The sequence below is a fragment of the Ciconia boyciana genome, chromosome 8 (genome assembly GCF_034638445.1).
Source record: "Ciconia boyciana chromosome 8, ASM3463844v1, whole genome shotgun sequence".
Classification (NCBI taxonomy): Eukaryota; Metazoa; Chordata; class Aves; order Ciconiiformes; family Ciconiidae; genus Ciconia; species Ciconia boyciana.
This window is the reverse complement of record NC_132941.1, coordinates 23,425,504-23,439,289: the sequence shown is the minus strand read 5'-3', so window position 1 is coordinate 23,439,289 and position 13,786 is coordinate 23,425,504. Positions and strand designations below refer to the sequence as shown.

The 13,786-nt window shown below is 43.4% G+C and overlaps 1 protein-coding gene across 4 annotated transcripts; it reads right to left on the bottom strand.

Annotated features, from left to right (window-relative positions):
- Positions 1–1,670: 1,670 nt before the first annotated feature.
- ADPGK (ADP dependent glucokinase) lies at positions 1,671–13,657 on the bottom strand. 4 transcript variants are annotated; one of them, XM_072871590.1, is made up of 9 exons: positions 13,471–13,655; positions 11,973–12,198; positions 11,348–11,476; positions 10,037–10,262; positions 8,737–8,799; positions 8,355–8,475; positions 6,275–6,471; positions 5,338–5,436; positions 1,671–4,352 (listed from the first exon to the last, which is right to left on the bottom strand). In XM_072871590.1, exons 4-9 carry the CDS (start codon positions 10,127–10,129, stop codon positions 3,801–3,803), a joined length of 1,125 nt encoding a protein of 374 aa, XP_072727691.1. In that variant the 5' UTR covers positions 10,130–10,262; positions 11,348–11,476; positions 11,973–12,198; positions 13,471–13,655; the 3' UTR covers positions 1,671–3,800. The 4 variants fall into 4 exon arrangements, with proteins under 4 accessions (XP_072727691.1, XP_072727694.1, XP_072727690.1 ...); XM_072871593.1 differs by lacking the exon at positions 11,348–11,476; XM_072871589.1 differs by lacking the exons at positions 11,348–11,476; positions 11,973–12,198 and having other exon boundaries at positions 1,671–4,349; positions 13,267–13,657.
- Between the last annotated feature and the right edge of the window lie 129 nt (positions 13,658–13,786).

Here is a 13,786-nt window from a genome sequence, read left to right as displayed (position 1 = left end):
TCATGAGCAAAGAGCAAACTTAACTGGATCTCATATACCACAACAGGAGATAACCAAGAAACACAGAAGAAAATCAAGTAATTCCTTAGCAATGCTATGAAACTCCCCTGGGGGGGGAGGGGAAGTAAATAGCCTTTAAACTGGAAAGAGTTGGATTTGGGATTGGCTCTTCCATGGCCAGGTAGCAATCACACATCACCACAGGCATAGCAGATAAGGAACGTATCCTTTCAAAGTCTGCCAGCCTCCTGTGCTTCACGCATCTCCAATAATCCACTGCTTGACCTTCAGTAAACAACATACACAGAAAAGATATGAAGCATTGTTCATTTTTGATCAAGGGTAAGACAGAAAACCAAAACCAACGTGGCTGCACTAGCTACAGGCACACAGAAATGGAAATATCAATGTGCACAAGTTTTATGAACTAGAGAGCTGCTAACTCACTGTCACAATGATGAGCTCATCTATTGCATCTTCAGCAAACTATGTGCAAATAAACATTTCCAGTGGAAACCCTTCTGTTTGGGAGTACGAGGCTAGCTGAGGTTTGAGTCGTCCATCACTGTGGATTTCAAGGTATGAGTAACACACGTGATCAAACAATTTGTAGAGACAGAGAGGATCAGGGGGAAGCAGAGGTCATTTCAAGCCTGATTTTGAAGCTTTGGTGTTTTTGCAACTTTTCTGTTTCTTCATGGGGAAGAGAGATCTGGATTTTTATAATCCATTAGGTAAATTTGTTTAAAAATCTCGCCTACCAAGGACTTCTGTATTTTACAAAAAAACCCAAACCGACCAAACAACACAACCCACAATCAATATAAATGTCACTAGTTTTTTTTCCCCTATACAGGCCGAAAAAACCCCACTAGCTATTTCCACTTCTGTTGTTCAGCAAGGTCTGTTAAAGACAAAGCAGCTTTTCTTTGTTGTCGCTATTGTAGCTGTGCAGCGGTGTGAGACAGCCTACATGTGCAGGAAAAGGATTTCAAGAGACTCTGCAACCCTTATTGTAATTAAGTTTGGAGGGCAGAGTGAAGTTAAGTGCATCGTGTTCACAGCATGTGAAACACGAAGTGAAGACTGGCTGCTGGGTCCTGCCATTCAATTCAGTTTTATTATCATATAGATTGTTTGAAAACTTAATCAGGGATACCAATGGCATATCTGATTAACAGGTCACGCTTGTTAACAGTTATCCTTGGTAAGTGAATTTGGTGACCAGGCGAGCTCTATATGCCTGATCAAAGCAGTTATATAGATAAAGCAGCAGTCTAGCCATCACGAGCTACTGTCATTTGAGAAGTGACTTACAGTGACAGGCGTTCACAGCACACCAACAACAGGCCAAAGAAGAAATACTACCTGGTGAGAAAGAACAGGAGCAGCAGGAAGGAGGAGTTAATAATTAGAGTTTAGCTTTTAGGCTCAGAAGAATTCTAAGCAATAAACCCCTTTTTCGTACTTGTTTATAGCAGTTATTTATTCAAAGTAGTTTAAAAAAAAAAAAAGGTAATTTAGGCCTGTAACAATCCCGTTTGTTAAATCTAAGCATAACTTACCCTTGGACAAGTTCTGTTAGTGCAGTTACATGATTTTAAATGGCCACAAGGCAATGCCAGTCCAATCAGCCTCGCATCCCTGTGAATGTTTTTGTAAGAGAGACATGAAATACAGCAGCAGGACTGTTGCTGCCAACAGCTTGTGTGTCTTTAGTTTTGTTCTGTTTCCAACTCAAGAATTGACACAGCTTGGCCCAATGTCAGGAAAGTGGGACCTAGCATAAGTAAAGGATCAGTTCTCCAGCTGTCAGGATGCGTGGCCTTTGGTGGTCCTAAGGGTGATGTGCCAGAAGGCTGCGATCAAAGGTTGCAAAATAACCCTGCTAATGGCCTCAGACCTTTTAGATGGATGAAAGGAGACTTACTTTCTTTATTTTTTCTGTAGGAAGACTAAAGCAGAACTCCTAGTCCCATGCTACAATTTATCAATAACAATTCAAAAAAAATCTGGATAGAAACACTTCCAGTCTTAAGAAGATCCTGCACGAAGATGAATGCTGAGACTCAATGAAAGATCAGGATGGGATAAGCTACAGGAGAGCATAGCACTGACTTGTATTTCTCCTCTGGTACAAGGCAGAAGACTTTGCTCAGAGGGAAAGCAGAAGTTAAATATACATTGATAGAGAGCATTGTATGCTAAAGTCAGTACAAGTTACAACAGCTGTCAATTTTTATCCTTACAGAGCATTCACGATGGCATTTTCCAACAGGAGAACATCACTGACAGCAATATGACAGCATTACTGAAACAGATCGCTCCAGCCTAAGTGATACGGACTCTCCTCTCCATTCAGATACAAAGACTGACCTAAAGTGACCTACAAATTCTGGTACGGCACAGGCTTGCATAGACATGCTGATTGCATCTAATTCAGTTATACTGGAAAAAATGTGTATGATAAGCTATGCATATATGCTTGAAGTTCCTGGAAGTGGACAGAGACAAAACCATGCTGGAAAGAGACAAAACAAAAATGCTGGTGCAGGTAATCCATAGTGTGCAACTATGAAGAGGAAAAAAATATAAGCAAAGTATTTAAAAAAAAATAGAACCATGTGTCCTTGTTAATTTCAAAGGCTGTCCAGAGCACAGAAACTTATCAGTGATCTAGTCCAAGAAAAAAATCAAACCAAAACAAAACCCTAAAAAAGCCCTCCTCCCTTCAGTCTTACCTGGAAAACACTGTTGCAGCTTTTGAGCCTCCAGAGGGACCTTCCCTAATATATTAACTCTTCTGAATGGAGGCAGGGAAACTGAAGAAAATTGCACAACTGTTCTCAAACAAAAAAAATTAGTCTCCAGCACTCAATAGCTTTTCTGTAAAATACCAGACACAAGCACCCACTGTTAGCAAAGAACACCAGCTATGAGCCCCCCCGTCTGGAACTCTTGGTATTAGTGTACAGCAAACACAGGTAATGTTTTGTGGTTTACCTGGCAAGAAAATAAAGCTGTCTCTCCAAATATAAACCTTGATTATCTTCACTTCTAGTTGCCCAAAAACTAAGCACAGGCTACTAGGGCTCAGTTGAATACCATTAGTCACAGAGACAACAAATACCCAAAATAATCTATGCAGCCTTGAGTCAGGTTTTCTCTGTGCATTTAAGGAGTAGGGACAGTGTGCATCACACTTCAGGACTCTGGCTCCCTCCAATGCTGGGGCACCAAGGCTGAGAGGTGATTCATCAGTAGAAGATTTCATCAGCACACCAAGCAAGCGGAAGGTTTGCTCTTGCCACATAGCAATGTGCTGTGAGGAAATAATGCAAGAGCCTTTTATTTTTAATTTATCAGAGGAAAGACAGGGACGAGCACTGCTGTGCTCTCCCTGGGATCCACACGCAGGAAATTCTCCTGGCTGCCGTACTTTCCAGCACTAACAGACAAGACCCATTCAGAGTTACAAACAGCAAACCTAAGCCAAACAGGGATTTTGATATTCATTTCCCTCCCCACATGCTTAAGACAAAGCAAAGCCAATTTTCACATTAAATACTAAAATGTCTGCACCTAAATGTGAAGTGTTCGAGTCACTGCCAAGTGACTGGAATGTTTCTGACAGTTTATACCTGGAATTATTCTTTGGCTCTTTTTCAGTTATATCCAGAAAATACACCACACCCCAATTCTGTTCCTATTCCTTTTCACCACTAGCTGAAATCCTAACGAGAACACCATGGTTCCTCAGATACCACACAGTATTGGAGAAAAAGGAGGGTCTTAGTCTTCTATTGAGGATATACTTCTGAGTATAGCAGTCCTTCAGCTGAAATAGCATCCCCAAGTCCCACGGTCCGGACAGGGTCTTTACACACCAAAACAGGAGTGAAATGGAATGAGATGCCTTCTCTGTGCCAATGCACCACTGGCTCATCTGGATTTAAAGAGATTTTGGAAGATGCCTCTATCTGGGAGGTCACAAACTCCAAAGGAGCTTTAAGGAACACTTTGCTGGTATCGATGGTTTCAGTTGCACAGGCCTGAGTCCCTGCTGCTCTAGCTCCAGCAGCCACAGCAGCAACCTGGTTGCCCCAGTACCCATCCACTGTGACAAGGATATGATAGGCCAGGGTGTGGAAGTGGATCCGTGTGAGATCAGAGGCCCGGTCCGCTGTCTTTCCATGCTCCTTCAGGATCCAGAATAGGATGTCACTGACTACACCCACATCAGGAATTCCGCTCCAGGAAGCAAGGGAGGCGTGGGGACCAGAGGCAGACTGCGTGAGGAACAGCAGCTCCTGTTCATTCAGCCCAATGGAGTTTACCAGGGGAAAGACCTGCTAACAGAAACACAGGAACAACAGTTTTTTCTTCAGAGAGAGAATCAGACTTTGGTCTTCTTCATTCAGGGTATTGTTTTTACAGTACTGTGTTACTGGCTCTATCACCAGGGTGCTCAGCAGAAGGGAGGACCCAGTTTTCTGGAGAGATGCAGGCCAAAGTCACTGTACAAGCTTCCCCAAGTTTGCAAAAATTACTTAGCCAAGAAAACATTTCACACCAAGGGTGCCTGCTCATTTTGTGCAATTAATTTTCTAGACACACACTTTGACATTGAAGAGTAACAAAATACCAAATCCACATCAAACACTCAACACTGAGATTAGAGCTGTGTCAAGCTAAACAAAGAACCATCAGGATCTGCAGGAAAGACGTTCTGCAGAGAGTTTTTTTTAAATTATAAACTCAGCTCAAATTCAAATCCTGTTTTTTCTAGAAATCTGCAGGCCTGCTAAATCTAAACCAAAGTTACTTGTATTTGTGGAGTTGTGAGTATTCTCCTGGGTCACCTTTCCCCCATGACTGCAAAAAATCTTTATATCAGAGAATAGAGCCCAGCTGTGTTGCACAGTATTTTTACTAAATACAGTTGCTGGATAAACTCAGATCTGCAAAAAATCCTTACTCCTTGCTGGAAACGGCCTGATGATCAGCTGAGAGCATTGTAAGATACCTCCTAAAGGAAACTTCCCAGAGAGGCCTTTCTAAAAGGAATACTCTCTCCGAGCTGAAGAAAACAAACCTATCTCTGCTAAGTCATTACAGTTCTCCTTTGCTGCACAGAGGAGACTCTGGTAAGCTCAGTAGAGAAAACAGAAGCTTTCAGAATGCAATAGCAGACATTAAACCCATGTTCTCAATTTATCTTCAAATGGATAGCCCTAATTTTAAGTTTTCATTTCTATATTCATCTACCAGTCTGTGCATTGTGCTACTGAAGAAAAGGAAACTGGTAAAAAGAGCATGTCCTTTCACTTTCATTACCTGATGCATAATGTTGCTCATAAAATCTTGATCAGTCATACTGGCCAACTCCAGGTGTATGGGAATGTCAGTAGGGATATCAGAGATGGAGGCCACAGCCTACAGGGATACATGAAAAGAAAAAAAAAAACAAACACCCTAAACCACATATTCATTAAGAAACAGAAAGAACAAAGGGGTTTTGACTAAGAGATATACATCCTTGAATCTTCTTGTGTATGGATTTAAACACAATTCCAAATGAGATGTCTGACAAGTGCCAGAATGTACTGCTAAGGGAAAGAAATAAAAACAACTTATAGTTTTCAGAATCCCAGAGCAGGAAAACTGTATCTAACCCTAATCTGCACCCAACTCAGCACTTTTCTAATGGACTAATTCAGAAACCGCACAAATCTGAAGCAGCTGTAGAACAGCTGATCCTAGAACAGAGAAAAAGAAAAGAAAAAAAAGGCTAGTGCATTGCATCAGGAAGGGCACTCAGCTGTAAGACAGGCAATGATCTGTAAATAAAAAGAAAACTTGGGGTAGCTCCTTTGGGCTCAGATGAGAAAGATGCCTCTTGGATTATCTAACACAGATGCTGCTTAAAGAATGCAAATCTTGATTATAACCTTGATCATCTTAGTATCTGGGATAGAAAAAGTGTAATTTAGCCACTAGATAAGCCAGTAACTATGTCAACGTACTCCAGCCAGACAACCAGACCATACTTTTTTTCCCCTATACAACCCACTGAACCTAAGAAACATTAGTGTTACAGGATTAGACTTGTGCCATTCCTACAGTTCACATCCTTCTTTTATCATGCAATACTGAAAAGATTTGTGGGAGATCTGAAGACACAGCCCAATTACAAGTCCAAGCCTGGGAAACCAAAAGTTTGCCATGAAGCATTTGTTGGAATGGAAAGTAAGGTACTGTTCAAGTATCTTACTTCCATAAGTCGTCTCTGCCGCATCTCCTTGCTCTGGCCTTCCATCATGTGAAGTCCTGAAAGTACCACGAGATCTGGCTGAAATTCATCCAAGCTGGACACAAACACTTCCAGCATACTTAAGGCGCCATTTGATAGGTCATGGGAGAAGATGAAGCGGTTAGCATTGGGTGCTCTCACTTGTCCCCACTCTTCACCTAGGGTGAAACAAATAGAAGCAAGTTAACTCTGACGAGAAGCAAATCAAACCATGTATCTGGAGATTGTTTTGGGATATCCTGCTGGAATCCAAAGGCATGGTTTCACAATGTGACTGTGCACAATTAACAGCTACTGCCAGCCACAAGAGAAGTCTTGCTCTTTTTCTCATTCATTCTCTTCATTCACTCCCTCTGCCCCATTTAGATGCTTGTCTGATCAGAAGGAAAATTCAATACTTGTTTGGTTGGTTTTGCAAGCTTTGTGATATTTTAGTCAGTTGTATTAGTTTAGCATGCAATTAGGTGAGCATCACAGCCAGTTCAAGCCAAACATTTGGAGTGTGCAGGATATGCAAAGAGAGGGGAGACCTTCCCCTGCTGACAACAACCAGCTGTTAGCTTGACTGAAGCTGTATCATGAAGGTACATCCTGAAAAGTCTCATGGCTCTTACTGTTCCTGACTGCGTAGCTCCCAGAAATGATCTGCAGAATAGAGTTGCATCAGTGCTGTACGTGTAAATGGTTTTATTCCTGGATAAGATCACAAATTAAATGGGCTCCATCTCCAGACACTGAGCCATGAGAAAACAGGGTAACAACAGCAAGCTTAGAGAGGATACAAATTACACAGGCCACAGTCCAACCGGCCAGCCCTCTGGCAGCTCTCCCCATATGTACACACGTCTTTTTTCAGGCAGCAGGCAGTTCCTCGTGCCACTTAACAATAACTGGACAGAAAGAAACATAAGGGAATAAACAAACACAGTTCACAAAGGGCAGCTTGAACAGAAAGCTCTTGAGACACAAGCATTTTTGAGGCTATTGTAGGCAGAATCTCCACCTTAGAACCAGCCTGCGTACTTGTTCACTCAGCTCTCCCAGACTGTATACTGCTTATACTATAGAGGATATGACCAGCATTTGTGGAAAAGCCACTAAACCAGCATCAAGAGCCATGAGTGCTGCCTCCTCTTAAGATAAGTCTTATGCAAAGTTCTGTCTAGGACAAAGATCCCCAGAGTTGCATCAGGAGGGCAGCTGCCACCTGAGAACAGAGATGCTGAGAAAAGTAGACATCATATACTCACGCATCATCTAATGAGGATGCTTCCCGAAGCAAGAAGAATTAAGGTTTACTTAAAAGATTAGTGTAATTTTACAAGTGCTACTGTGTAACAGCACTTGTCAGTTATAGTAACCTTGTTTCAGCCAGAAGTCCATCAGAGTGCACACTTTGGGTGCTGCTCCAGGTTAGTTTTGCTGCTGAAAAAGTTTAAGGTGGTTCTTGCCTTCCCTCCTTACCAAATAGTCCCTCTTCTGTCACACCAATGTAGCTCTTTCTGAAGCTATATATTGAGACAGGACCAATGGAATGATTCAGGTTGAAAACAGCAAGAAAATACATTTGTTTTAGCCATTACATTAGGGTTACCCTGAATTTCATCATGTATAAATGGTACCTTTCTGTTTTCAGAGAAAATTACTGGACTATTTTAGTGTTCATACAGCTTTAGAATTACATCCATCAGGTCTGCTTAGGCTATACATCACAACAAAATGAAAAGTCCACTTGGTTTCTATAGGTTATAGTGTACAAGCATACAGAACCAATGGGATGGCAAGACAGCAGCATGAGTCGGTATTTACAGTAAACATACTACAAAGGAAAAAAGTTTCAAAAGACTTTTAGATGTCTATTCACCTACCACAGCTCCCTGAAGTGCATGGAATTACCGGATTAGCCCAGTGACAGCTGCCAGCACTGATAATTTACACAGTTCTTCTGGAATTAACCAATTCAAAAAAACCAACTTTAAAACCAGGACTATCTTAGCGATGTTCAGGGTTCCCATCTAACATCCAGCCTTTGGCAAGGTACCTGCTTGATACTCCAAGATAAGATGGAATTCATCTCTTTCCTGCACAGATTCAGGTGGCACAACCACATTGTCATCAAGTAGTTCATGGAGTTTAGGACCAACTGGGCCACAAAGGAGGATCTAGAAAACAAGAAAAAACAATCAAGGATCCCCTGCCATATCCCTTGCCACCATTTCAGTGCATTTAAGCATCACCTAAACAACTGATTTAAAAAAATAATCATTCAATTTTAAAAAATCAGCTATGCTTTTCAACTTGTAAGGCCAACCATATGTTCCACCATGACCTAAGAAATAACTGCAAGATCCCCAAAATCTACAGGGAAGTAATGTGAGCCTCATTAAATACAAGTAAATAGCACGAAACTTTGGAACACATACCTTCAGGTCTGGATTTGTTGCAAGCTTCTGACCAATGAGAGCAGCATTTCCTCCTACATAAAGCTGTAAAACAAACAGAGCAGGTATGGGCATTCCCTTGCTTTGATAACTTTATACGTGCTTCATCCTCAATACAGGCTAGAGATTTTAGCTTTTTAGAAAAGGGTCTAGCGTTACAGAAGATAATAAAGCTTACTGGGGCTGAAGGCAAAACAATTTTACAGTTCTCTGTGAGATCTCAGCAAGTTGAGTCTTCTCTGACTTTTAAAAATCTAAATATTCGCCTTCAGGTAACTCACAACCCTGTACGAATCAATTAATTCATAATATAAAAAGCCCCTACTTCTGTGCAACTTTTCTGTGGCAGTGGGTAACTTGTGTTTTATTGGCAAGGCTTAAAAGCAATCATTTAAAAACTGCGACAATACTTCCTCCAGTTTGAAATCAAGGTTAAACCTGCTACCCGTGCCCACATGAAGTGAATGGAACCATGAAAGTTTCTTCAGGTAAGAAAGGTCAAACTTTCAAGTAAGAAAACTCTGATGTAAGCTTTGAAACCAAAGAATATAGATTGTCATGAGGATCACAGACACTCAGAAGTGACAGAAAATAGGCTATAGAAGGATACAGCTAATAGTCCAGTGGTTCCAGAAGCCAATGTGGCAAATATGGTGAGAAACAAGTCAACACAGGAGAGTCTTGACCAACAGAAAACATTTAGAGCTCATTTTCAAAAGCAGCTGGTGAACTGCATAGAAGGCAGCATTAAGCAGTCTGTAGAAATTAGCTAACTGCCAAGCAAGGTATCAAGTTAGATTCAGAAGACCCAGTATAAATTAGACCAACAAAACTTTGTTTATGGAAAGGGAGGCTTCAGAAAACATATTATTTCTTTTCATCACTCCTAGAGGGAATTTAAATCCTGCATTAAGTAACGGAAGCTGATCAGAGCGTTTACAACTCCTAATGCTTGGATCTATTTCCTCACTTCCTGCATCATTACAAGATGTTAGAGCCTTTTACAGCATCAGCCCCATCTGGCTCCCATATAACAGTGTTCTTACAAAGGCATCTTGGACTGACATTTCAGTCTTGGGAAAGCAATCAAGGGGTAGACCATTCAAAACCCTACTATTTGAAGCAGGTGCAGAGTTTTCCAGAAGGTCATGAACACACTCAAGCTATGGCATAGGTTTCTTTCCTAAACGATTTGCACTCTCACTAGACAGAGAATGAAAGTCAACAATGATACAGAAAATAAGCACGCTTCTCAAAGCTTATCTTCAGGTGGAAGACACACCTGTGCACCAGGGTACTCAGAGGCTGTCCGCGCAATGCGATTGAAAGACTCAGCGTCACTGAAGAAGCGCTCAGCAGCTGCCCCTTTTTCCATGAAATGAGCAAATGCTTCTTTCAGGTCCTGCCTGGAGTTCAAGACTGCATGATTTTTTCCATCCCCAGGTTCAAGACCGAGTGCCTCTAACAACTTCACACCGGACAGAACCACATCTACGCAGGCATTGACACTGGAAAAGAGAAGGAAAATGCATACTGGGAAAACCACACATACCTTAGGGCACTTGCAAGACAATATAATGAGATCGCTTCCCAGCCAGTGATGTTTGCTGTTTGCAGCCCTCATGCTAAGGGGGAAAACAACCAACCAAATGAAAAAAACCACAAAGGCATATGAATTTCCTGAAATTCTCTACTAAAGCGTTCTCCTCTTGACATGCTTTTATTGTGCTCCAGCACTGCAGAGGAGAGAGGGATTTCTAACGTTCTGCTGAATTAAAACAAGAGAGAGTAAGCTGCGTAGGTCCAAAGGTGGTTGCGTATGTTGCAGTACATGTTGTACTGCATTTGCTGCCTTAGGCTTGCTCAAAAAAAGAATAGGCACAATAAGAATAGCATTTTTAATTTTTAATTCTTCAAATAAAGAAGCTTTAAAAATATATATATATTTCAGGTTTAAAATGTACACACAATTCAAAACTGTTAAAAACAAAACTGAAAGTATTTAAGTCTACTAGATCAGCCTCTTGAGTTTCTATTACTGCTAACAATAACTAAAACCACACACACTAACACCCCAACATAGGCTGGTTCTGTTTATAAGAAGTCAAGAGACCAATTTTTCAGTTGAAATATTTGAAAACTGCAATTTCAAAAGGACCATCCCAAATTTCCAGAAATAGCATGCCACCTTCTCTCAAATAGTGGAAATGGGACAAAAATCCTGCAATAGTTAGGAAGTGATAAGAACCATTTCAGCAGATCTAGACTTTATGTGAAGTCTAACCTGTGTCTCAAATGTTCCAGTCCCTATTTCTTATAAACTACATCAACTTAAACACAAGTCTAATTCAGAATAGGGAACAGGAAAGTTTCTGGGCTGGAACCAGGCCCCCAGGAAGAAAGTTTATGAACGCTTGCCCTTGTTTCTACTCCTTGGTTTCAGAAAGATACCAATATATACCAAATATTTGCTGAGATGACACCAGCAATTACTAAAGCACCTTCTGGAACTGCTTTTTCTGTTCCTCTGCCCCATGCTTCCCTGACAGGGATCCAAATGATCTATAAAACTTTTGCAGAATCTCTAACTTACTCTGTGTCTATCCACACGACACTCCAAATGCCAGTGCCTGCTTACACGTCAGCGTGAAACGCACAGCTGTTTAGTATTCCTCCTTGTCAGTGACCTTTCACGCATGATTTGGGCCACAACACATGAAGGCTGCATCATACAAAATAAAGGACATTAAAAACCCTGAGGCTTTTCAGTATACAAAGTAACCAGCTCAGAAATCCTCTGTATTGTGCATCATCTCATACACGAAGGAGAGAAAAATCCCCTCGCACAGCAGAGAAAAGAAAACCAAAGAAACAATAAGCTCAAGCAGCATTTTAGCCCCAAACTCACTGCAGCAAAAGGTCAGCAATTTTATATTTTAATGAATCATTAAAGATGCAAGGTGACATAAACCAAGTCACAGTTCTTTCAAGCGAGACACCTCTAATCATCTTCCAGCTGTCTTTCTTCTCCCTCCCTGCCATTCCTCTGCTAACATACTTCAGGCTTTTTATTAAACTCCCTTAATAGCAGGGATATGCTACTAATGAACTGCTTTTGCTGTTGAACTTTGAGGCCCTGTGTGTTTGGTGTATGTATATATTATATATATTCAGTTGCTTTAAAGCAAAGAAGAAAGCAAGGAATAAACCAAAGATACCTGGCTCTTTTCCAGTGGAGGCATGGCAAAAGAGACGACTAAATGAGGCACTGGAAAACCTATTTTGTCATATATTCACGGGAGAAAGTCTGCATCAACCGTGATGCAAGAGCAAGACAGACTCCAACTACCACTGTATCGGCTACACAGCCGTTGAGGTGGAGTAACTTCTTCCAACACTTGAAGGCCGAATCTTCTAGTCAAAGTCAAGTTATTCTGTCATGTCCTTATATTTAAAAGAAAGTGAGTCAAGTGCTATAAAAAATGGCAAGATTAATGGTCAGACTTAAAACCAGCATTTAAGATCAATGTGATATTCCTGAACTTTCCCCTCATGCTCTTTCCAGTTTAAAAAGAGAAAGGGTGTTGGATTTCCCTGTGCACACACAGGTGTCTTCAACATCTCTTGCTTTCTCCTCTCCCTTCCCTCCCTCATCCCTCTCCTTTGCATCTCTTGCTTTGACTTGGTTAGTTCTCCCCTATCGTGAAGGCTTCACTCACTTCCTCACTTTATACGCTCGTCCCTTGTACCTATTTATCGCCAGACCGCGCTCCCCAATTGCCACCTTCCTGGGGATGGGCCAGCACCTCCAATTCCCTCAGACATTCTCTGTATATAAATTTGTTTTACAGGCAAGCCAGCCAGGGATAAGGTCTCCAGAGACAGACTTGCCAATGGGTCTGAACCATATGCAGCATAAATCACCAGTACATGAGTTTTCTGGACCATTAATCCCCTCAGGCAAGGTCCACCTCTGGTTAAGCAACGCAGCAGGCAGGTGCTGCACTTGCTGGTGGCTCTCTCAGGGAAATACCCTTGCCTGGAAAACTACAGGCCTGGAAAATTAACAGAGAGGTTTAACAAACAGGCAGGAGATCCAGCAAGCGCCCAGCTGCCTTAGCGTGAGGTCTTACAGCATGGCACCACCTCGTGCTCCATGAGGAGCCTCTCCTCCTGCCCGCCTGCAGTGCGGGCAGCTGCCTGTCCGGAGAAGGGCAGCAGAGGCCTCTCCCCAGGTCTCTGCTGGGCAGCACGACCCCAACCCCCAGTAACTCACGAAGCAGCTTTGAGGCTCACAATAATTCAGGGAGGCTGTGCTGGGGCCGATGGCCGCAGGCAGGAGAGCTCCACCCAGCAGGTGAGGCCCAGATACATACACACACACGCACGCTGTATATCTAGATACAGGGATATACAGCCCGGCCCAGGGGAAGGGGCGCCCTCCCTCGCCGCTCCCCACCCCGCCACCAGGGGCGCTCTTTCCCCTCCCCGCCGCGCGCTGCCAGCACCTACCCGACGGCGACGCGCGCCCATCCCCGAGCCGGGCGGACGATGGCCGACTGCCAGGCCGTCACCATGCGGCCCTCGAGGGAGCGGGCGCGGCGCAGCCCCCCCAGCAGCGAGGCGGAGAGGTGCCGCAGCGCCGAGTGGGGCAGCTCGGGGCCCAGGACGCAGAGGTAGCCCAGCGCCAGGGCCAGCAGGCCCACACACACCGACCTCTGCCACATCGCGGCGCGGCCGCTCCTCCCCCGCCACGTCTGAGAAGGGATACGAGCGGCGGGGGCCTCCTTACGCCGGCTCCGTAGCGCCCCGCCCCCGCCGAGTGCCAGCTGTCGTAAAGCCGCTTCGGGAATCGAGGCGGACCCTACGCGAACGGCGCGGCCTCTTCCATAGCGCAATCTACGTACCTCCGGGAGGTACGGTGCTCCGCCTGCGTAACTGAGCTACGGGAATAAGGCGGGAGGCGGAGGCTGCGCGAGCGCGGCGGCGCCTCGTGATGGGAAATGGCGGGGGGGAGGAGCGGCTCCCTTAG

Coding starts and splice junctions, on each gene's coding strand:
- ADPGK (XM_072871588.1), bottom strand. CDS start 13,481: ATGTGGCAGAGGTCGGTGTGTGTGGGCCTGCTGGCCCTGGCGCTGGGC. Junction 6,472..8,354: donor TATCTTGGAGTATCAAGCAG/GTACCTTGCCAA, acceptor GTTTCACCCTAG/GTGAAGAGTGGGGACAAGTG. Junction 5,437..6,274: donor GGCAGAGACGACTTATGGAA/GTAAGATACTTG, acceptor GTATCCCTGTAG/GCTGTGGCCTCCATCTCTGA.